This window comes from Ambystoma mexicanum, chromosome 4p (assembly GCF_040938575.1).
Source record: "Ambystoma mexicanum isolate Mex_15411 chromosome 4p, UKY_AmexF1_1, whole genome shotgun sequence".
NCBI classification, from domain to species: domain Eukaryota; kingdom Metazoa; phylum Chordata; class Amphibia; order Caudata; family Ambystomatidae; genus Ambystoma; species Ambystoma mexicanum.
The window spans coordinates 1,287,361,443-1,287,387,356 of record NC_090927.1 but is presented as its reverse complement, the minus strand read 5'-3'; the positions used below and the strand labels follow the sequence as shown (position 1 = coordinate 1,287,387,356).

General features: G+C 45.1%; 1 protein-coding gene across 1 annotated transcript in view; it reads right to left on the bottom strand.

Moving 5' to 3' along the window:
• Positions 1-25,914, bottom strand: part of LYST (lysosomal trafficking regulator) — a 3,942,656-nt gene that overhangs the window by 3,733,654 nt on the left and 183,088 nt on the right. The window contains exon 5 of the mRNA XM_069606985.1: positions 20,847-22,908. Coding sequence (XP_069463086.1) covers positions 20,847-22,908 — 2,062 coding nt within the window. The remainder of the gene's footprint in view (positions 1-20,846; positions 22,909-25,914) is intronic.

Here is a 25,914-nt window from a genome sequence, read left to right as displayed (position 1 = left end):
GATCCACTGCCCCAGCACCTTGCCCTTGGCCGATAGGGCATATTGGCCTCTGTTGGTTGACTTCAGCCAATGGTCCTCTAAGGGCGATCCTTGAGCCTGCGGGTGGGCAAGTGTGGAAATCAATGGCCAAGAGGCCATCCGCTATGGACCCAATATTAAAAAACACTTGTATACTATAATCAGGGCCATTTGGCATTTCACGTCTAACACACAAGGTAATGGCTTCTCTAATAATCAAGGTGCACCCCTTTAAATTGTGGATCCAATGGATGCATTTATTGATTAAAGAGTCTGGATATTCGAACATCCTGGGTGCCAGTCTCAGTATGTTTTACATAACAACCGCGGCTTTCACCCATGCCGTACTGACGGGCACCGAGTGACAGATTACTCCCTCTTTCGCGGCCACCACCGTTTTGGGGTTTACTCCAGCCAGGATGGGGGAAATATGGTTTTTCAAGTGGTTGTCGATAGTGGCCACTATGGGGCTTATCCAATGTGTGCCTAAGCTTCCCTGCACCCTATTTAACCCAAGGGTCTTTTAGGGCAGTGTTTGAATCACATCTGCTGTTGGCAGAACCCAGATTGTTCAGTTTAGATTCAGAATGGTAGGTGCTACTAGCAATATGCTAATGCGGATTGGGTGCGCAAAAAAAGCACTAGCAGAGGGGGCAGGACTGTTCCCAAGGACACTCTTTGGTTTAATGCCACTCAACCCTGACGTGCTAATTAAGCTCAGTTTATCAAATTTTGCAACAAATTCCATCCGCACTTCTTTTAGTGATTCTATTTCAATACACAAGTTTGAAAGAGCAGTTTCATTCCAGCAAGCACAAGTGTAGCGGGTTGTCACTACCAGGGACGTTCTTCTCATTGTTGTGGTCATAGTTGCGTGTTTCCCCTTGCTTGTAGCTGTTAAGACGGATTTCTGAACTCTGTCCTGGTGGCGCAGAAGTTCAGAAGGCCAACCTAATTACTTGGAACAGGGTAACCTCTGGACGAGCCAGACCAATCAAGGTAGCGATCGCGGCGGTCAAGACTAGGTCTCAAGAGGGGTGAGGGTGACTGAAAGCCCGCAATGAGCACACAAAGCAAGAGCGCTTACAAACTACTCCAAACAGGTGTTATATCAAAAATATATACACATTTATTTTAAGGCCTTTAAAACAATGACCGTAGCGAGAAAATCACAATATCACAATATTAAACCAACACATACCATATCAACACAATATATATACAAATACGACAGTCGCAAGCGTTATGCGCACGAAATGTGTAGTCCACCTGAAAGGGAAGGAAAACAGGCAGTGCGATAATGCTTTCGACTCAGTTCGCCTTCAGAGGCACCTAACTAGGTGGAAGTCCGAGCCCTGCGAAGAGTGGAGCCTTGTGCTCAAAGTACCTGCACGCGCTGGTGCCAACGGGCAAAAGGAGAAGCTCTTCGGAGAAAGTCAGGCAGTTCGGGTTAGTGCACAGTAGAAGAAGAACAGGTTCCGCAACTCAAGCGCAGCCTCCACAGCGGGCAGAAGCAGAGCGCGAGTACGGACAAAACGGGTGCTGTTTTACACAGCGGGGAAAAGCAATGGGCTACTGCAGGAGGGCGACCAGATCCTAGCTATACTACTCACCGGTCCCCGAAGCAAGCAGACCCAGGCTTCTCCACGTTAGTTTCAGCAGCTGGCAGGTTCAGAAGAGCAGGGAACGCCTCGTAGTCGTGTAGAGCAAAAAGACGTCCCAATCGACGAAACCGGCACAGTTTGTTGCCGCAGCAGGACAACGGAGCGGCCGTGTGTATCTGAGTCAAAAGTACACGCCTCCCTTCAGACCTGGGAACGCCAAGTGCACGAAGCGTGGGAGAGTGACAAGGACTCGAGATACTACACAACCTGGCGGCGGTTACAGAGCAAGACTCCCGTGTAAGCTGGTCAGTCAACTGGATGGCCCAGAGACGCTTCCGAAGGCTTACTTGGCAGGAGATGATGAAGATGCCGGGAATAGCTGTTCCTGCTATTCCAAAGGTCGAAGCACCAGTACAGGCCTTCTGGTTCGATCAAAGGAGGAAAGGGTTTCACAGGACGACAGCAGTGCAAAGGAGGAGTCCTTCAGCGGGTCACCAGCGATTCCTCGGTCCAGCCTCTTGGTTGCAGGATACTTGGCTCCTGTATTCCTTCGTTCGTGAGAACTCAGGAGATCGACCTGGTAGTGGTGTTTCCAGCCCCCTATTATCCACGGTTCCCTTCGTGCCAAAACGGAGGGGAGCCAATGGGAGATCCGCTCATCAACACACACACCATACGTGGACCAATCACGGACCACGGTGGTCCCAGGCATTCACACCACCCTAGACTCTCTGGCACCCAGGATGTGTATTGGGACCAGACATCCCAGCCCACACCCTGGAGGCACACAAAAGACATGTAGAAGCCCGCGAACGCATCTGTGTTTCGCGGGAAAGTACATGCCCAAATAAGGAAGGCCCCGGGTCGCTCGACCTGGGGAAGGTGAAGGGAGCAAGACGGTCAGTGGACAGGACAAAGGAGCCTCGTGGTCTGGCCATTTTGGAAGCCATGCCACCATTTTGGGTTCAGTGCGAAAAACGCGCTCAGAACGCCAAAAGGAGCTCAAAATACACAAAGCGATCGCTGCCACCATTCCAGTCCCTGAATGACTTGCACCGATCAAATACCATCCTAAACGAGTATCTAGGGCCTGTAGAAGGCTAGAGACCCAAGAGAGCTGTAACTTAGCTTACAGTGCCCTCTTGTGTCGTGTTGCACTAAAGCTGCAACACGATAAAAGAAACTACGGGAAACAGCGTTCCCCGGTACTGACTGTCTTAAGGGCATGTCAGTTTCCCCGTAAGAAAGGAGCGAAAGCCCAGAGGAGTGCGGCAGAAGGCTGCACTTCTCTGGCAAAGTCAAGAACAAGGTGAAAAACACAACAGCAAAAAGTTTAGGGGTTGCCACATGGAAGGAAAATTACCTACAATTACGAAATCTTTCCTAACAGTAGCATTTTTACTTCTTTGTGGGTCACCCTGCACTCCCTTCCATGGTTCCTTAGATGTCTCACAGGTATTTCCATCATTGTTAACTTCACCATGTACTGAAGGAGAATCATGTGAAGCACACTCATGGGGAGCATTCACCATAGGATCTTGTCTAAGGGTTGGTGGTATAACATCCCCCAGTTTGACATTTATTAGCTAGGGGGACACTAGCATTAATCACTACTTCCACCTCCTTATCTGGAGACTTCAAAGATTTCCCACGTGATCAGATCTAGTGTCTCAATTGGTGTAGATAAAGCCTATTGATTGGCACCATTACTACTGCCATGTAGCTCAACCAAATTTAATAAACTGTGTTCAATGGGACCAGATACACAATCGGGTATCAGATAGACATCCCCCCACCCCCCTCACTGACCCCCGCCTTCTTACCCTGGTTGTTTCGCCACCTCAAACACCTGTTAGTGATCTTTGGACTTTATATTGGGGCAAACCGCTCTTATGACAACGGTTATTCCTGTCTAGGGTCCACCTGGGACACTCTCAATCCCTGGTACACCTCACTCAGTCACACAGTTCGTTATGGGACCCTTTGTGGAAGAAATTCTCTTAGGTTGTTGCTGAGGTACTCACCCTGCACTATCGATCGCAAACTAAAGATATTCAATTCCGATGATTAGGGTTTGCGTCATTGATGGGTTTAAACATTTTAAATAATGTGCTTGTTCCTTTCCCTGGATTAGCACAGAGGTAGCTTTTCTTTTAGACTTATCGCCAGTAATGTTTTTCTAAAGTCTAAATCGTTGATGGCTTAAAAAGAAAGACATCAAGAGTAGTCAGCAAACGCTCACCATCAAAGCCAGAATAAAAAGTTCAAAGAGGGTTAACAAATATACACATTTTCATTAGCGTATCACCATGTTAAATTCAAATTTAAATAAATTGAACCATTTAGACCCATGCTTTGCTATATTCAACCTTCAACCTCCCTCTTCCCTGGGGTTCGAATCTGCCCAGTGCATCTGTTAGGCAAGATTGTATGTAGTAAACCTGTGGGAGACTACACCAGCCTTGTCCTCTTGGCAATAGTTAACCCAACCTTTGGCATAGGCCTGTATTACACAAGTTGGTAGTGTGACTGAGCAGCCAGGCTTATCTCAAGAGCGGTCAATGTGAGCTGTAGGGTTGCAACATAGAGTTTCACAGTGACATGTATACAAATAACACATACTCCAGGTTTCTTGATAAAATAATTATTTATTAATGTAACAGTCAGTTTTAAAATAAGCCTTCTTTAGAAGGGAGCAATTGGCAACAATAAAAATACACTTCAAAATACACTCCTTCAGTTCAATAAAGTAAGTAGATACCCTTTTGGGATGGCACACAGATATTCCTACCCCCTGAGGTGACTTCAATTGCTAGGACACTGTGGACATTAATATATCACTTTTTACACTTAAATGGTAATACTGAAGTTGAGGCAAAAAGGAAAAGGTTAGGGGAGGAAACAATGGTTAACAAGTTTCTCAAACAGTTGAGCACTTTTGACCCCCACCTCCCCTCCCCCAATGTAATGCAGATTAACCCTTTCCTAGCTATATAAGTAAGGTATGTATGACTTTGTGGAGGGATAGTTAAAACAAAGTCACAGGTTAGAAGAGTCTTCAGGGAGCCAGGCCATCCAATGTCATTTGAGCAAAGTCTAGGGGACCCGAGGCACTTCTTGAAGGTAAGTAAAAGTCTTGCACAATGTTAAAAGAGAGTTTTGTTGAAGTAGAAATCACTGTTGGGCCACAAGCTGGGAAGCTTGTGAAAGGCAAAGCTGAAAGTAACTCTGCACAGGGCAGCCAATGGAAGTCTCAAATGAGAGCAAGCAAACTACACAACAAGAGGTAAGTACCCCTTAGTTCACAGTACCTTAGGTCTGAAGAAATGGTTCCAGGTGGCTTCTGTTCCTGTTGTAGTATGGCAGATCCTGTTGTTCCTGGGCCTCAGTCGTGGGAACAAGAGGGAGTACGTCTGGGGACTCCTGCACAATGATTCGAAGGTCCGCGGCAGCAATGGGCAAGGTTCAGATCAGCTGCACTGTGCGGTTTCAGTTTCTCGTGAATAGCACCATTGTGGCTCTTGGACACCTTGTGGACTTGTCCACGCTTCTGGGGTCCAGCACTCTGTTGAGGCGGCTCAGGTTTGGTAAGCCCTGCTTCAAGGGAGTCCGGAGGATCTTCCTGGAGCTCGAGTCCGGCTAAAAAACGATGCACTCAATTCTGGTGTTCCTGTCCCCTGGCAGTCGGTTCCAGCAGCAGCAATGGAAGTACAGCCAGCAGAGAAAGAGGGGTTTCAGTCGAATTCGTCTTGGGGTCGATTGGTCCCACCAACCCAGGGAGAGAAGTCGTCCTTTGCAGGGCTTCTCTAGTCAAGGTGAATTCAAAGCTTTGGCACTGCAGCAGGGCTTCACCGGGCAAACCAATGGTCCAGGAGTTGCAGCAAGCGTCTCTTCCAAGTTGTTCTTCGGATTCCTTCGTCCAGTGGTCGACTCTGCCTTCCTTGCAAAAGACCTTGCCTTTTATACAAGTCTCTCCTATTCAATCGCAGCCTAGCTGTCAATCACATAGCAAGGCAGCTGTCCTCCAAGGACAGCCAACCGGCCAATCACTTTCGAGTGCATTCCTGTAACCAAAGAGACTAAGCACAGGGAGTTTCAGGCACCTCCCTTGCTTCCTGCCCTGCCAGACACGCTGGAGCCAGAGGCGGGTTTCAGCACCAAAGCCTGCCAAAGACAAAACAAACAAAGGGACCAAACCTGATTTGGCACGCAGAGTAAATCTCAAGAAGGACCTTTCCAACAAGAAATGGCGAAAAAAGAAGACTAGGGCCATTTTGACAAAATGGGCACCCATGGGTGCTCTACTGCAGCTGCGAACACAGTCTGTGGTAAAAACACAATGGTAGGAAAAAGTAAACCACTGCCACCAGCCATTAATTGTAGAAAGGGTAACATACAAATGTTACATCAGAAAGTAGACAAAGAGGATACTATGTAACCCCTTCAGCACTCAAAGGGAGATGGTGTGTGCTGGGTCTACAAAGTTACAAAAAGTAAAGCCAATTTCACTTTACTTCTCTTGGAAACAGTAGTTTATCCAAGAGAAGGTATTTAAACCTTTGGGAAATCTAAAGGACTTCCCTATGCCACTGCACTGAAGGTGCTGTGTGTCACAATGCAAAAAGATTATGCCTACGGAGTTTGTCAGACTCCAAAACCAAAAGAAACAGTGTTCCAATCAAATAAAAATGCATGAGAGAGTGGGAAAAAGGTCTCACTATCGAGGATAAAAATTAAAAATACTAAAGTCCAGCAAAAGAACTGGCGGTTCTAAGGTAGAACGGAATTCACAAATTTCAGAGAATTCTGCCTACCAGCATCCATGTTGGAGTTATAAACTCATCTCCTCCCCTCCGGTCCACACTGCCAATTGGGAGCATCTTACTCTGCATGGGTTTAGGGAGGGAAATAGTGGGGAACAGCGTTAATCCTCTACCTATACACCTTGCTGTTTACCTTTACATTTGTGGACTGGGGAAGGGAGTAAAAAGGGACCAATTGGGTTTACCAGACTCTATAAAACGATAAATTACAACATACATGGATGCAGTGTGTCCTGAGCCAACAGCGGTGCAGAGTGTTACAGTGCCAATTGAATCCAAAGGGGCCACTGGTGATGTACAGGAAAACGCGATAAATTTTTCCCCCCCCAGATCCTTTGCCATCGATAACAGTTCACTTTTGAATAATTGTATGAATCTTCGCAGGAACTCTATGGGCATTGGGAAGGATAATCATGACAACGTAATTGGTTCTGCGTTGTCTGACTTGCAAAAGCTTGTTACATCTTCTGAATGTACCTCCAGTGACAGACACGGACTCTGACAGCCCCACATTTACCTCGGATTACCAGACCAAAAAAAATCAACTCCTGTGAAGGGTTGTCTGCTTGGAAAAATCCAAAACTTAAAATTGATGTGCTCTAATATAGCCAAGGATTATAGAGGACTATAAGAAACCATGTGAAAAATACTGGAGGCAACCATTACCAGCAGCATTGATAATGGCAACAAACTAAAGAAGCTGAAGGGAAAACGAATTCCTGGGAAAGACCACTAGTGTACCTAGTTTAGGAGCAGGCTCAAATACACTGTAAATTCCTGCAGTTTCTACACCAGGCTCAGAGCTCTCGACCCCTGATCGAACTCTGCTTCCTCCATATTCTGTGGAAATCAATCTAGACCCCACACAACTTACTAAGAAGGCGGGAACAAGGGTGGATACGGTCGGAGTGACGGCGGAGTCTGAGGAACAGGCTACTTTGGCACCAAAAAAGAGAATATCAAAGAGTAAATGGCTGATAGCTAAATCCAAGAGAGTTTGCTATAAGAGATGCCTGTCTAAACCCTCAACAACTACGACTAACCAAATTGGCAGGCCCATACATGGTCACTTAACGAGTATGGCAATGGTGTTGTAAGGAGGGTGATGCTGCAGGGCCCCATGGATAAATGAATAGCGCCCAGCAGCAGCTCCATCAGAAAAAAACAGGGATATAGCTGCAGATCTCAGTTCATCTGTCACTGGATTGAAATCGCAGACCCACAAGCAAAACAGGAGGCAAAAAAAAAAACAGAAATCCTACTGGGCTCTTGCCATCCATTGACCACAGTGGAAACCTACTCCATGAAACATCTGGTAATACGCCTGGAACCTGGCACTCAAGGGTGGACGCGCTACAAAGACCAATGACCCAGAGTTACCGACAATTGGATATCACACGATACCCCGATATCAGATATATTAAATTGGTGGAATTGTCTCTGACGACTAGTAGTCCTTATCTCAACAGAAGTTGGTTGTTGGAATTACTCCACATTATACCGGCCCTGCGCTAAATTGTAACGAAAGATATTGCTACGCTAGAACTGCCTCCCTGTGCGAACTGGGTAATTATATCATTCATCTCGCCAATTATTGTGGAATGTGTATGTAAACATGCACAAGGCTTCAAAGATTTGGGTTTTGAGCTTACTGCTTTCCGTCCATTTGTCAGACATGACCAGCACTGGGGAACAGGATTTACAAGAAATGTACATGGTCAGTCTGTGGGAGTTGGATACAGGTTGGACATGCAGAGGATGGAGGGTTGTTGGACTTCTATGGGTGGGAATTGTTGAAGCTTACCTGTGGAGCCAACATCACTTAAAGAACTCCCCTGGTACTCCCCTGGAATACCAGTGGGTTCAATTCCTTTCTTAGAAACAAACGTGGCCTCCAACTAATAGGTTCTCATGTATTTCTCCTACAGGAAACTTGGCTGACTGTCCCCTTTGATCTGGACGAGTATAGTGTGATTTTTAAGTCGGCAGTGGCTGGAGCCAAGGGATGCCCTAGGGGTGGGGCTCTGTATAGGAGCAAGGACAGCGTATGATTTAACTGTTCTAGGTGACTTTCCAGGCTACAATAACAGGGTCTGTGCAATCCTAATAAAGTCGCCTTTTGGCTTTGGTCCGTTGCTGTTAGTCGCGCTCTATGACCACTCCTCCCACCCCCGAGGCTCTTGGGATTGCTGTCACAGAGATGCTTAGGCAATGGTGCAGACTGCGCCCACGTGCAGGTGTGATTTCGTCAGGCGATTTTAACATGGATGGCAAAAAATTGAATGACCCCGATCTGAAGCCAGACAGCACAGCTTAAGGGACAGGCCTGGTCGGTAGCCTTATTGGAATTTGACCTCATCAGACTTGGTCAAATGGTGTATACAGCAGTTGTATATATTTTATTTGTGTAAATACTGCCATGTTGAAGTACTCCCCAGAATTGCATGTGAGCCCTATTGATATAGGGGATCATGCTTTATTAAGCATACAAGGTCAGCTTCCCTCCACGGTTAAGGTAATGTTTGAGAGAAAATCCAACTGTCGACCTTCAGGGAAGTAGACTTCGGTGGTCCATTCATAACATCATTCATTTTAACTCTAGCCTTAGATTATTACATTAAGACCAACCCTGACCTTCTCAAGCAGCACGACTAGGAACTGAAAAATCTTCTAAATAGGCACTGCATAACTGTCCATAAACGAACCTGTAGAGGAACACAAGTGGAAAGGACTGGAGCTTTGTTTGACATAGAAATAGATAATAGAAAGAAACAAATGAATAGTGACATTAGAGTAATTAGTAGAAGTGACCAGATGTCTTTTGAAGAGAAAAAGAAATTAAAAGCCCCAGTCATATGTAAATATAAAAATTGGCTGCAAGATCATAAATGCAGCAAACAATCAACAAATTGGCGATTCCTATTGAAACTGCTTAGGACTCAGGACCCTAAGAAGTTCTGGTTCCTATTACGTACCTTTAGATCCGTAAAAACAAGCCATGAGGTTTGTTGCCCAACAGATCAACTCGGCAGCCCGCATTAACAACACATACTGGGCTAAAGACACTTCTCAGAGCAGTCGGCACGATGTTCCCAAGCCAGACTCCCTGGTGTGGACCACGTGTGCCAGGCCAATATAGCCTCAATAATTATCAAGTCCAAATCCTCCAGGGCCATTGGGCCGGATGGTATGAGCAATAAAATACTTAAGAGTGACCCACAAATCTGGGCTGTACTCCTGAGTGACCCGTTTCTGCATCTGTGAGAGTCTGGGTGTATTCCTTCCACATGGTTGGAGTCGATACTCATAACCGTACACAAGAAAGGGGCTCACTCCGACCCTAACAATTATAGACTGCTTGCAATGCTAGACAGCAGTTCCTAGATATTCTCCCGAATCCTACTGGAGTTGCTTGCTACGTGGACAGACACAAACGCAATATTAGATACCACACAAACAGGATTTAGAAAAGGTTACTGCACAATTTAGTTTATCTGCGTACTTCTTACCTTCAATCTCTGATACACATCGAAACCATGGAACAAGACTTTATATATGTTTTCAGGGATTATAGTTCAGCCTTCGATTCTGTTGATAGAGGGAGGCTATGGTCCAAACTGAGAGAAAGGGGCTTGGACCCATCAGTGCAGTACTACATATAGAAGCTGCATAGTGAGACGTTAGTCAGGGTAAGGATGGCGCAGGAAGGGATACTCACTGAAGCATTTCCAACTAACACTGGCTTCAAGCAGAGCTGTGTACTTGCACCACTATTATATAACATATATGTTTCGGATTTCATTGAGGCTCTAAAAACTGTACATAACTACCCTCCTAGATAGGGTGATAAAAAGCTACATTGTATCACTATGTTGATGATACAGTTATCTTTGATCAGACCCCCCCATAGGGTTGCAACGCTCGTTTGACGATTTGAAGGAATATGTGGCCCTTAATGGTCTACGCATCAACATTAGCAAGACCAAGATTATGACGACAGGAAATGGGACACATCCACAGGGGGCGGGGGGCCTTCACATGGAGATTGTGTGGCCAGCTCCTGAAACAAGTTGAAGTATATAAATACCTTGGCATGAACATAACCTCAAAAGTCAATGGTACTTGCCATGCTAATGCTACGACCTCACCGGCATGGACAAAATGGTTATCTTTAGTCATCAACAGGCAAGGGGGAAGGTCCACTGAAGCGAAAATCATGGCCTACAGGGCGTCAGTGGTTCCTGGCATTCTGTACGTCTTGAAGACCTTACCGGAGGAGGCAGTGCATTGGTTGAAAAGGCTGGAGGGGAAACTACTCAGATCTATGCTGCGTTTATCAACAGCTGTCCCAGTGGAAGCTATTCACTTGGAGCAAGGTTTAACATCCCTCCAAACTTTATGGAAGTTGGCTGTTTGCAAACTATGGGCCAACATATACTTTGACTGCCAAAAGAAGGAAAGCTTACTGGGTTCTATGTACCAACACAGCCAGAGTTGCATGAGCAGTACTAGATTTAGTCACATGCAAAGTCTGGTACTTAAACATTATAATATTGGCATGAAAGGATTACCAGGGACATTGGGAGAATTATTCGCTCCTGACTTTGAATGGAAAACAAAGGATCTTGATCGTACTGAATCAATTAATTACTTAGCAAACACGCAAAAATACGCCCATTACTCTACCCAGGGTATGAGTATAAATACTCCCTGTGAATATCTAATCAAACTGCACATGCCTTCACTAGTGCGTTTCATAATGAGTCTACAATTAGAAGTATTGCTGGTATACGCGAACACAGGGGCTTGGTTGGGTGTTGCCAGGGATAAACAGCTATGTAGCCTCTGTCACGAAGCAGTAGAAACAGCACAGCATTTGCTGACAGTGCAAAATATTTGCCAGTGCCTATGACAAGGGATACCATGAAAAAAGTAATCACACATCTGATCAGTTTTGGAGCTCCTTGTATGGTGCAAACTCAAAAGGTAACGATGGCAGCCGCAGATTACGTCTGGATGCAGGTGAAAAAAAAGATTAGATAACCTAAGTGGGGAAGTTGCTGCAATCAGTGCATCCTGATTCCGGCAGGCGAACACCCGCCAGTACTTTGGCAACCACGCGCCTGCATATTACGCACATGCCCAGGCTAATACACGCAGGGGTGAGACCCACCAGTGCATTAAGAACCACGGGCGGACCACTTAGGTCATTAATAACTCCCTGTGCACGAACAGTACCCTGAGGCATACTATGTTGACTGAGCCGCTGTCACCCCTGCAATAAAGAATGTTCAACATCATAAACGAAATGAGAAACCCACCAGGTTGCGACAACACTACAATACCCACACAGAAACTATGCAACAACTTGGCAGACCATTTTAAAAACATAATCAACGAAATCTGACAAATCATACAAAACAGACCAACAAACCCCAACATTCAACCAACCTGACCCAACGAGGAGCCAGAGCACAAACTCCAAAACTTTCCGTAAATATCAGTAGAGACATTCGTCAAGCTGTTAAAACACAGCAAGAAAGCAGGATCACCCATGGATCCCTGCCCCCCTGACATCTACAAATCAATCCTCGCACAAGGAACGCCATCAGAATACTACAGAAATCTCTTGAATCTGTAGCTTCGCTTACAACAGGTGTTGTACCACTATCTTTCAAATCTGCATATATTAAACCACTTCTAAAAAACACAAGTGGCGACGTAGAAGACCTCTCCAACTACAGACCGATTTCAAAGATTCCCTACCCGGCAAAACTCCTAGAAACCTATGCATGCAAACTAACTCAAGGACACGTCGAAAAACACCAGTTGCTAGATCAAGCACAAGTCGTTTTCAGACCCGCAAGAGGAACAGAATCGGCACTACTATCCATCTGGGACAACCTAAAAACAATCGCAGACTCCAACACAACCTCTGCCCCTGATTCTGCTCAACCTCAGCAGCATTTGACACAGTAAGACATGACACCCTAATCAAAAGATTAGAAGATATAGGTATAACAGACATGGCACTACTCTGGATTAAATCATTCCTAGCAAACAGAACAGAAACTGTATGGCTAAAACCCTTCAAATGTACTCCACGAGTTAACGACTGGAGTACCCCAGGATCCTCACTATCACCACTATACTTCAACATCTACCAAACTGTTAATCAGGATTTTCAAAAAATACAACATTACATGCTACAACTACGCAGACGACACTCAAATCATCTACAAAATTGAAGATACACAAGCCTCTCACTCAACCCTAATAGAATGTCTAAAAGAAATCTATGACTGGATGAACACCAACAATTTAAAAAAAATCAACCCAGGAAAGACAGAAATCATGATTATATCCAAAAACCAGGAGAACAACACCTACACTCCCTTACCGACGGAACTGGGAAACGCACCCACACAATCTAAGGTAGTAGAAAACCTGGGAGTCCTAATGGACAATAATCTACCCTTAGAACCACAAGTAAACACAATAATTAAGAAATGCTTCTTCCTCCTTCACTCAACAAGAAGAATCCTACCTTTCTCCTCCTTCACCCACAAAACAACAACAATCGTTGCCCTCATAATGTCAAGAATTGACTACGTAAACAGCCTCTACCTGGGGATGCCGGAACACCTTAAGAAATTACAACGCGTCCAAAATTCAGCAGCTAGTCTCCCCCTCAAAGTATCCAGCAGAGACCACATCACACCAGCGGTAGAAATGCTACATTGGCTTCCAATCAAACATTGTATCACGTTCAAAACAATGTGCAGAACACACACAGCAGACTGGGAGCAGACTTCCTACAAAAGAAAATGACAGTCTACAAGCCAACGAGAATCCTCAGATCAAGCAATAAAATCCACCTGGAACCAAAACCATACGCGAAGAAAAAACTAGGGGGTCCTCTTTCTCCCAGCCGCAAATACCTGGAACAAGCTCCCGAAAGAAATAAACACCAAAGACAACCTGAAATTTAGAAAACTCCTAAAAACCTGGCTCTTCAACACCTCGGAACCAGACGGAAACAACTAAAACAATCAATCAAACAGGAAACCCAAAAGAACAGACTGACAAAATATATATGACGGCACAGACACCACCTAGGACCGACTAAGGGAAACTCCAACAAGAACAAGAGAGACGATGCTAGGTGGAATAGAACAGGAGCGACAACCCCATGAGGACAGAATAGCAAACATGCCTAACACAAAGGCACTACCAACAACCTTAGCCAACCAGAAAGGGCATAGGGTACAGGCGTAGGTCCGAAGTAAATCGATCCGAAAGGACTAGGTTGCAGCAACGACAAACTGGGATATATGGGTTGGCCAAATACAAAGATAGAAACACAAAAGTTGCAGACTTAGCATAATGACAGATGAGACAGCCTTATCATGCTGAAACTTAATCACTGAAAGGAAGACCACCTTCCATAAATTACGAAGCTGACTCATTAGGAGTGTGCACTTCTCCTTACAACAAGGCTACTATCCAACACCAACAAAAGTCTAAAAACCTCACCACTCCCCACACACTAACCAAACACAACCACACCTCTTAAAACCGCAGCAACCCACACGCACTTTACCACATCACAACAAACACACCAAACAGACCCCCACACAACAGCACACAACAGACTCGAATACCACACCAATAAGCTCGGCGAACTGCATTAACCGAACTGACGCTGCCAACAGTACTTCACAGCTCCCTTGCTCTTCTCCAAACACGGTCCTACTAACATGCCCTAACCTACCCCCCTTTTTGTTTCAGATCCACCAGAGCACATGGGGACCACGACGGTGGGGATAGTGCGCAGTAAAAATATCCTTTAACATTAACATAACCTTTTGGTCATCTGCATTTTCCTATTGCACCACACACCACTTTACAGAGAGTGTTCCTGGGGTGCCCCTTGGGCTCCCCTTTTATGTTCTGTTGGGTTACTTGTGTACTTTTTATCCTTTCTACAATCCCCATTGTGAGATCACCACACCTTATGTGGAGCGCTGGGGTGATGATGCATAGTATCCTCTTTCTCGCCGCTGCTGTAACATTTCTGGCTGTTGGCAGTGAATATGTTCTACCATCTTTTGTGTGATTTTTACTTGCAGATTGTCAAACCAGCCGCGGTAATGCACAGAAGGGTCACCATTTATCTAGAAAGGTGACCTTTCTTTTTTTGCCATTGTCGGTGTGCTTGTCCCTTTCTTGGTCCTTCTGCCGTCCTGGATTTGGGAGGTCGTGGTTTGATTTTTGTCTTGGGTGGGAACCCTTTGTGCAACCCAATGAGGCTCCAGTGTGTCTCTGAAAACCGGAAACGGGGAGGAGCCTGAAACTCCACAGCTCTGTCTTCTGGCATGCCTGCCTGGAACCAGTCCTAACCTTGAGGTTGGCTGTCCTTAAGGGACAGCCACCCCTAAAGTCTGAATGTAGCATGTGTGCAGATTGGAAGGGTTCCTGGATAAATGGCCTGGATCTGGAAGCTGACGATAAGTCGACCACTGGCGCTGAATACGATGAGGAAGAAGAAAAGATGGATGTAGCTGATTGCAGCGACCCAAGGTGCCTACTGTGTAACTGCTGCCTTTGATGACCCCTTCTTCCATTCAACCAGGAAGTTCGGAAGCCAACAACTACGACCCTTGGACTGGTGGGACCAATCAGTCTTAAGGCATGCATTTCGAGCCATCCCACGATGAGCTGTGACCTTCATAGGCTGCAAACCGCCAATAACCTGGTACCTGGACGGCGAGCGCTGTGCAATGTCTTCCTGTGAACGAATCTCGCTGAAACTTCGGTGGAATCCTGTTGGACTCCAGAAACAAGATTCCACTCCCTGAAGTCCTGCACCGAGATAGAGGGGCAAATCGATCAGACGACTGTTCCACATCTGGTACCTTGAAAAAGGCACCAAATTCACAGAGCTGTGAGAAGCACAGAAGAATCCTTTGTTGGCAGTCTTTTCTGTCGACTGCTTCTGCAAGTTCCCATCCAGTGTCCTTTCTTTGGTCACTACGATGAAGAATCCAGAGACCGGGTCCTGTGCTGCTGCACCATAAGGGTGTCCATCTGCAAGCTCCTCTTCACTGCTGAGGTACTGTATGGCTGAGGGTAATAATTACCAAAGTCTTGTGTCGCTAGGGTGGCGATTCCTGTAGTCGGGGGTTTGCCCAGGCCTAACACTGGAACTTATCCAAGGAGCCTTCAACGAAGTCCCTGAACACTTTCTATCTCCTCTGGAACGCTGGCTTTCCTGCATCTGTGCCTATCCTGACCTGCATACTGTTGGCCACTGGACCACTGTGTCTCCCTTCTGTCTCTGAGATCACTCAAGTCCTAGAACAGGGAAGGAATTCTAAATCATTAAGCCTCTGTCTAGAAAACATCACAAGTGTTGCAAAGTACTTACTTGCTGATGAGTTAGTGCTGTAACTGATTATCGCTGAAATAGAATAAGTTACAAAGTGTTACACAGTTCTTACCTGTGAATTGCTTAATGCCATTCTGAAAAGTGCACAAAGTTATTTACTTAGCTTTGAATTGTGTTCCACTATACTATAAAGTAACAGAGTTGGTAGTACTGTAGGATTCCTGAAACTGAGTATGTGCAACAGTGTTTTACCAAGAGTTTTACTCACCTTGAATAACATACTGCCATTCTATATGTGTAGCATTAGGGTTTACTTACCTTCAAGTCTTTATTGCCTTTTTGAAGAGTCTTATAGAGTTCTTGCTTACCCTAGAATTGCGTTCAACTATTCTGAAAAGTAACATTGGTCAAACTACATATTCCTGAAATAGAATAAGTATAAGAGTGTATTGCCAATAGTGCTTTACTTACCTTGAATAGCATACTGCCATTCTAAATGTATAACACTAGGTTTTACTCACCTTGAGCTGCATACTGCTATTCTAAATAAGGTTTATACTTTCATTTAGATACCATAAGTATTGCGTTGGTTTTTATAATTGTGTTTATGACTAATAATCGTACTTACCTTTCTAAAGAATCTTTGCTTAATAGTATACATGAAATAAATCATTATTTGTACAATACATCAGTGTGTCACTGTTTTTTTGGAAAATGATTGTGTATGCTACAAGTTCATGTATGCAACAGCCCCCCGCCACGCCCTCCATCCTAAGATAAGCCTGGCTGTGCTGTTATTGCTACCATAATATCAGGTGGTACAGTCTTATACTAAGAATTGGAGTTTCTGTATTGCCCAAGGTATAGTTTTATAAAGTCCCTTTGGGTAGACTTTAGAAAAACTGTCCTAACAAAAACCGATCACAAAATCTATCTTTGCAAGCAGGAGTGCTTTGCACTGTGGTGACATGACCGGAACCCAAGGCATCTGTATAGGTTGATGCATTAATGGGTCTGAATATCTCATGGCACTAGAGGATGATGGGTATGCTGTGCACCATGGTACCTCTGCCCCAGACCATGCCACTCTGGTTATATATCTGGTTATACATTGTTGACCAGCCTGCCAGGAGAACCAATTTGGGTTAATGCTGGTAGTTCTCTGGCTCTTCTGATTTTGAGGACTCAACTAATGTGGCCCTCTCTGTGCTGTGTGAGCATTCAGCCGACCCTTCTCTTCTAGAGCCCATTTTGTGACACTGCTGAGGTGATTCAGGAATGCACGGGAAACGAATGTCCGGCTTAGTGCCCTGAAGAGGGATTCTTGAATTACCCTGAGGCAAAGGCCTGGTTCTCTTATGCCTGTAGAGTGTCTTTATGACTGCTCCCAACAGAAGTGCTCCCAGGAAAGGAGTCTCTGTGCTGGGGTGCTTTAGTAAATAAAGACCTACTTCCATTTTCTGTCCTTGCCTTCTTGTGTGCAAATCTCTTCAGATGTTCTGGAGGAGATTTGGAGAATATTTCTCTCCAACGCGCCAACCTGTTCTTTAATGACATTGGGGTTAGCGCATCAAAGGGCACACCACCGATGATCGACCCCCAGATACCAAGGCAGAGTGCATCGGGATATGGCATTGCGAAGGAGCCCGCACTCAACACACTTCGCAAAACCCCTCTAGCCAGACATGTGCCAGAGGGACTGGAGCACCAAAGACCAGGGTAGTGTAATGTGAAATAATAATAACAATTAAGGGAAATAAGTGTTTTTACCGTGCTGAGAGGAAGTGTACAGCAAAAAATAAGCTGATGCAGTGCTTCCTGTCCAATCCTGTCGATGCGGAAATGGAGACGGAGGTGATGCACTGAGGGGTGGGTTTGTCCCATGCAATCACACTCATTGCCACACCTCCACACGCCAAAATTAATCCTTAAAAGAGGAAGTGCAATTTTTTGCATTGAGGAAAGGTGACGGGCGTAGGGGTATAGGTATGTTACAGCCGTAGGGCAAGATAGAGGCCCCCACAATTACAGATGATCTATAAGGATTTAGAATGGCATTGCATTTGAGTTGTCAATGTATACCAGATAAACTGAGGTTTCAGAAAATCTTCAGGCCTATTTCGCTACGTCTCACCCCCTCCAAAAGAGATTTAACATGTACGACTATTTTTAGGGCCGAAACCTATTTGATCGGCTAACAATTTATATTGATGAACTTTTGCTTTCAAATTTCAATTGTCTCTTTTGAATTTGAAATTCAATATTCCAAATTTGAATTGATTGGTAAAATATTTTAATATGAAAAATTAGAGACCAAGAAAGGAAGTGTCTAAAATTATAAACAATGGGCATTACTCTGGCAGGTTCGATCAACTGCTTCAGTAAAATCATTACATAACGAGAACCGCTATTTGCAAAACTTAGTCATCCGCTCCCTGCACAAATCTCTACATCTAGCAGTCTAGATGAATTTCCGGGCACATGCCTTCTGAACAGGAGCATAAACAAACCAAATTCCCAGTGGATCTGATTAATTCAAAGGTTTAATCCATCTTCTTTTGGCATCCATAATATACACAATTGAAAAAAGTTGTAAACAAATGTCAGACAGGAACTAAAAGGTACTATCGAATGAAGTAGAACGGTGAACTATATTTAGTGCATTAATAATGTGATTAACTAAAGCGATAATTCCTGTTGCAGGAGCCTGTGCCAACTGGTGACTTATCGATTACTTTTTCACCACCACCATACTAACACATTACTATTTCAAATGTAGCACAAAGCGTTATTAGCTAGAAGTCATTGCCATTAAACAGTGGTCAGTGATTTGTGCAAAATGAAATGCAGTTGTCAACCTACTATAATTCATTAACTTTTTAAACTTCTTCAAGAAAGCGTTGTTAGGGGACTAGAGAAAGCTCTTGCAGAGCTGCTGCGTGATTATTGATACAAGTCATTTATGACGTACCTGTACACAAGTGTTTCTAGGCGTGACAAGAAGTCTCCCGGCCACCCTGAAACTTGAGAAGAACCAGCTCCGGTTCCGGAAGCACCTCAAGACCTTCCTCTTCGCTTCTGCCATTGCCCCTCTTCTCCCCTGCTGATCTGTTTTTCACTGTGCACCTGGACACCCTCTGTCCTTCGGGCCCAGGTACCTGTTCACACCGCCTACCTCTAGCACTGCCTCAGGGTCACCCCTTGCACTGGGATCTGCATCTGTACCCATACAGTCCCCCACTCTTCTTCTGCACTTATCAGATATACCCTATCTGACTAATCATGCATTTGCCACTTGCTGGCTGCACTACAACTTTTCACTGCCTTTATTTATTTACTCCACTTATTATTTATTCTGTTCTCTCCTCTGTTCCGCACTCCCCACTTCTCCCCGTTCCACACACTTTCCCCCATTTTCCCCTTTTCCATGCACTTGCGCGTTCCTAATGTTAATGGGCCTAGTAAGATCATGGTTTATTTTGTTCTCCCTTGTTCACCTCACTTTGCTTGGTCACGCTCTGAAACACTTGTGTATGAGCGTGATATAAAAACAATATATCAATGGAGGGAAAACAGAGGGATAACAAGACTAATAACCTTACTAAGCCTTGTGTCATTCAGATCATGCAAGTGCGAGAACAAGAAGTGCAAGTGGAAGGGGCTGGGGGTGCAAGGGAGAGGGGAGGGGAAAACAGGGCAGCAATGCTCTGAGTAAGTGTATCCAGGGCAGCTTGGCTCTGGGTAGTGCAAGGAGAACAAGGGACTATAGGATTACCGTTACAGCCCATAGGGGAGTGATAGGCCCAGAGGCAGGGCAAGGGTGACAGATCAAGAAAGAGACTGGTAGCCAAGCAACCAGTCGGTACAGCAGACAGGTAGGTCAGCTAGGTCAGCAGGGGAGGGAGAAAGAGAAAGCAGAGAAGAGGAATGTTTTGAGCTGCTTGCCGAACTTCAGGTGGTCCGGCTCAAGTTTGAGGGGGGCAGGGAGGCATCTGCAGAGGAGAGAGACCTATCCCTGACTCTGTGCCTGGATAAGCTTCTAACCCTTAGAGAGTTGGAGGTAGCGGAGCAAAGGGCTCGAGAACAAAGGTATTTTGGAACAGAGAGTTGGATGTAGTGTGGGTCCCGCCCCCAGAAAGCCTTGTGGACAATGTTGCAGTCCTGTTCTGGATTAGTTGCAAGGAAGCGGGGAGTAGAGGAAGGCAGATTGAGAAAGAGGCTGTTGCAGTAGTCCAGCCTAGAGAGAACCAGGGCTTTGCAGGCAGTCAGCTTCTCAGGGAAAGTGAGAAATGGAAGAGTCCCTTTTAGGAGGTGCAGCTGGTAGAGTGACTCCGCGGCGACGTCCGAGATGTGATGAGAGAAAGAGAGTGGAGTCGAAGAGGACACCAATGTTTTTTGCCTCGCAGGAAGGCGAAGGAGGAGGGCCGAAGGTGGCCAGCCAGAGTGTGAGAGGGAAAGCAGGGGCAGGGGTCCCAATGAGAAGAATCTCTGTTTTACAGGCATTAAGACAGATTGTTGGAGGTGCACCAATCCTAAATCGCGGATAGACAGTCAGGAATGAGCAAGAGAGGAGAGGAGGCAAGAGAGGAGAGGAGGCCGAGAGGAGCCTGAAGAAAATCTCAGTGGCATCTGCATAACGCAATTGCATTCGATATTGTTTCTTTAAATGGGGGCAATTTGATGTTGCACCAGGTTTCCATCCACTTGGCAGTGGTGAAAGAACTCCTGAATGGAGGCCACAGAGCTTTACATCTTCTATTCCATTTGGAGTTCCATTACTTCAAATAGAAACTCAAGACATGAGTAGAGTTGGAGAGGAGTAATTGGTAAATAAAGCAGGTAAGGAATTCCCCACTTCATGTTACCACATGTGGAACGATGCTACAGTGTTGCCACCATTTTGAACATAGAACAACACTTCTGGTGTGGTCAGTTTAGCATTTGACAAAATGTAAACAATGACAATTTACAATCGATATTTTACAAAATGATAAAATAAAATTGGCAAACCTGGATTGGAGTAACGTGGGCAATGTTTGCAAATAAGTTTGAATCACATTTTCAGGCAAACCTTTGCTGGGATGGCTGCATGCAGGAGAGCATGACGTAGTTCTGACGAGCTGTTGCGAGTGATGAACCAATTCCACTCCTCTCTGTAATACTGGCTTCAATATATAAACATATAGCTTCCACTGAACCACAGCATTTCCTTTCAAAATTAGATGGCAAATGTGGCTTGCAATCTGCCCGCTAAATTGGTGGTTCTCTCCACAAGCAAGGTCCTGATAAGCTTGCAAGGCATCCCATTTCAACAGTAAATCCTCAGGTACACTGTTAGGCAAAATCCCTTGGAACCTATAAGAAAAACTACCAAAATTTGATGATGGTCCAGCATCAGATATGTTTCCATGAAAATCTTCAAGTTCAGCAATTTGATGAACGTCAATGGTGCAGATATTGCAAGCTGCTTTTTTGATTTTTGTAGAAACCTCTCCACCACCCAACTGATCCAAAATTAGTTTGGTAAGTATGTCCAGAATATACTTCTGGGAGTTTTTTAGTGTGGGCAACTTAAATGCATGAAGCAAGGGTACAGTTACAGACTGTGGGTCCATGCAACAGCAAACTCCAACGCTAGCAATACCTGAGAGAATCTGCTCATATGTGCTATTAAGAGAAACCTGTGGAAGTAGGCGAAGACATTGGTGAGCCAATACTGCAACACAGCAACATCGTTCAGGATAATGTATGCCTTCATTACCACTTTCCTCAAATTGGCTTTTGAACATCGGATTTCTAAAAGTTGAGACAGAGAGGCCGGAAAGATCTCTGTGATGGTGAATAAAATGTGAATAGTCACACCTCCTATGTCTCCTTCTTGTACACAAAGACTGATGGAGCTGTTCTGCTTTCACTTTTTTTATTGTACCTATTATTTTCATGATGCTGGAAATTAAACATGTAGCATGCTCTGAAGCCTGAAAGGAATCATCTCTCTCTCTTGCAGCTAACCATTCAATGTGAAGCACTGTTGTTTCAAAGAGCTCGATGCCCTGGTGGTGTATAAATTCATGGACCAGATCTATTGCCTGACTAAAACAGAATGGATTCGAAGAATTAGTCTGAAGACAACACAAAAGAACCTGCAAAATTCCTTCTAGAAGTTCTGGTAACAAAAGAGCTCTGTGACAATATCTTGAGAATGTTACATTTTGCTGAATATCCTTGGTTTTCATTTGCCATGAAATGAAAGGATTTGACTGCTTATCTAAATATGCTTTGATTTTAATGGTACATCTAAGCAAATCAATCACATGTTTCCGTATATCCTCAGGCATAGCCTGCATGCTAATAATGTTGACAGACATTAGATTCAACACTGTACGAAGGAGCATCCTCTGGACCATTGCTACAGGCTCCTCTGTCCAACCAGTAGAAAGTGCTTCAAGCTCTGCAGGTTCACTTGGATTGCAGCTGTTTCCAAGCCCAGCCATGAACTCTGTTAATGTGGTTAACACATTTGCTGCCAATGCAGTATTGTGATTCAAAGCCATATCACATGTACAAATCTTTTCCAACAATGATAACAAGATATGACAAAGATCAAAGGAAGAATTGCCCACAGTGTTGACAAGATCAAGTTCAGCCATGCAATTTGGGATCTTCAAGTCCAATTCGGGAATTATTCCTGACCAATCATTTAAATCACCTGTATGTCTCAAAAGACTGCTCTCCATTTCTGGATGTAGAGCAGTATCAATACTTGCAAGATGATGATCTTTATCACGGTACAATACAAAAGGCTGCAACTGTGAATGCCTACGAGTCACTGATGTATTTTCATCCAAACCTGGATCTGAATCAGAGGTTGACAGACTGTTTTTTTTTTCTTCCGTCACTGAATATTGACAGGTAGGTCTGCGTTTGCGACCCGTTTTAAAGGACAACAAACTCTGATTTATTTCAACAAAAGGATGAGGATTTCCTTCAACATCTACTTTTTCCTGAGAAATAAATGAATTGAAGCTTGATTTGGTCACAAATGGATGGGATGAGAAAAGAGATGCGAAATCTGAAAAATAGGAAAAAAGCAGACATCAATACTGAAAGAATTATGGTAATCAGCAGCTAAAGACTATATAATAATACAACATCATTCACAATGTCCAATTAATTTGCAAACCAGCATGTTCCAAGATCTCACTGTTTAAAACTGTATATTTTCAAAGAGAAAACAAACCAAAAAGGTATTACATTATTTAAGGAGGATGACATTCCTTGATCCAAGACTTGTACATATTTTCAACCAATCAGAATAAACCACCACCAATTCATTGCGAGGTCAGCGATATCGGACACTGTTCTAAAAAAAAATAAGTTTTGTTTAAATTAAACTGTTCATATGTAACCTTTGTCATGTCTGGGATAGCTGTCTCTGCTTATTTATGTAGCTGATGGGTGAAAGGATGAGATGTAGGGCAGTGACTTGATAACATGAGCGGCTAGGACACTGGTGCACTCCAGCCTGACAAACCTATGCAGGGCTTCAGTATAATCACTAAATATGTACATGTTTTTCAGTTTAGATCAATACAATCCAAATGCATCTCCTGTATATTCATGTTGGATCTACTGAAATGCTGACCTTGCTGCTGCCCTAGGTGATCGGATTTGTGCACCCCTGGCCTAAGACTAGCATGATCATAAAGTTAACATTTATTTCTTGTTTTTTGCACAGTGCCACAATAAGGTCTCAGAGAAGGATGAATGCTTCGGAAAGCTAGGATTCAGGCAAGTTGACATTTCCTTTTTAGTGTTATTGGAGTTTAATACAGCGCTAAACACAACAATTACAAAGCGCAAATTGGGCAAGTAGGAAAGTTGGGGAGAGAGGAGGCCTCAAGAACTGGATCTGGTAAACAGCAGGAAAAATAGAGTAATTGCGAAATGTGTTCCATTAAAATCTTTCTGAGTTCAATTATGATAAGATATGGCATTTACAACGTGCCTGTACACAAGTGTTTCTAGGCGCAACAAGACAAGGAGGGGGAAACAGTGGAGGACAAAACATCGATCTTACTAGGCCTTGTATCATTCAGATTGCACAAGCGCAGGAAAGGGGCGACGGGCAAAGGGGAATGGTTGGAGAAGTGCAGGTAGTCAAAAGTGTAGCCAGCGGGTGGCTCAGTGCAGGTTATCAGAAAGTGCAGCCAAAAGGTGGCTCGTAAGTGCAGAGAGAGGGGACTGTAGGGTTACAGATACAGACCACAAGTGCTGAGGGAGCCAAGAGGAAGTGCAAGGTGCAACTGGACAGGCAGGGACATTGGACCAAGTTCAGAGGGTGGCCAGGTGACCAGTGCGTAGAACAGATGGGTCATCAGTAGAGGGAGAGGAAGAGAACACAGAAGCAAAGAGGAAGGTCTCTAGTTGCTTCTGGAACCGGAGATGGTTCTGCTGAAGTTTGAGAGAGAGTCAGGGAGGCTGTTCCAGAGGGCGGCCCCAGCTGAAGAAATATCTGCCCCCAACTCTCTGATTGGGGGTGGATCAGTGGAGAGCTTCAGATGGGAGATGCTGGGGAAGAGAGTTGGAGATAGTGTGGTCCCAGGCCCAGAAAGCCTTGTGGAACATAAAGAGGGTCTTGAACTTGATCCTTGTCGTCATTGGGAGACAATGAAGAGATTTCAGAGCTGGAGAGATACGATCCCTGGGCTTGAGGCCAAGGACAAGTCTTGCAGTCCTGTTCTGGATAAGTTGTAGAGGATGGAGCGTAGAGGCAGGAAGATCTAGAAAGAGGCTGTTGCAGTAGTCCAGCCTTGAGAGAACCAGAGCTCTGGAGACAGTGAGGTTCTCTGGGAAAGGGAGGAAAGGAAGAATACCTCTGAGGAGGTGCAGCTGATAGTTTGACTTCTTAGAGACGTTAGAGATGTGAGGAGAGAAGGAGAGGTGGGGTCGAAGATGAGCCCAAGGTTCTTAGCCTCACATGTAGGAGCAGGAAGAGGATCCAGAGTGTGCGGCCAGAGAGAGAGAGGAAAGGAGGGAGTTGGTGTTCCGATAAGGAGGATCTCTGTCTTACTGGCATTAAGGCAGAGATCATTGCAGACAGTCAGTCAGAAAAGAGAGAAGGAGTAGGGGTGGCCGTGGGGAGCCTGAAAGAGAGCTGCGTGTCATCCGCATAACACAAAGTTGGATCAGAGAGCAGCGATGCAGTGGACAAGAGGTGCCAGGTATTGGTTTAACAGCCAGGGAGAGAGGTTAGACCCGTGGGTAACACCACAGGTAGAGAGATAAAAGAGAGGAAGAACCCCAACTGGACCGCAGACGGTCGGTCAGTGAGAAAGAAGGTCAGCCAGGCTAGGGACTGATCAGTGATACCCAGGTTATCGTGGGGGTGCTTGAGTAGGATGGCATGGTTGACCGTGTCGAAAGCAGAAGATCGAGGAGAATGGGGACAGAAGGAAAGTTAGAATCAAGGTTAGAGAGCAGGTCTTCACGGATGTTCAGGAGAGCAGTTTCCATGCTTCTGGCCCCTCTGAAGCCACACTGATGGCCATGGAGACAACCAACAGATTCAGTATGAAGGTTAAGCTTGGAGATGGCCAGCTTTTCCAAGAGTTTGCCCAGGAAAGGAGTGATAGAGATCAAGCGATAGTTAGGCGGAGAGGAAGGATTGGCAGAGGGCGCCTTTAAGAGGGGTTGCACATGGGAGTGCTTCAGGGGGAAGGGAAAGGTTCCAGTGGCAAAAGAGTGATTGCAGAAACCAGCCAAGGCTGGAGCAAGGGTGTCGATGTGGTCCTTGATGGTTCTGGAAGAACAGGGAAGACCCTGTTTTGACAACACTTTCATAGATCGGACTGATCTAGAAACGTCGTCCGGGGTGAACAAGGGAGGGGAAGAGAAGGGAGGAGGAGAGGCGGCCTCAAGAAGGCCAGGAGTGGAGGAGGAGTAAGAGGAGGAAGAGAGGGTGGACAGGATGTCCCGAGTTTTAGTGATGAAATGAGAAGCCAAGGCCGTACTGAGGCTCTAAGAGAAACAAGAGTTAGAGAGTGCAGCAGGATTGGCCAGCTCCTTGCAGATTTTG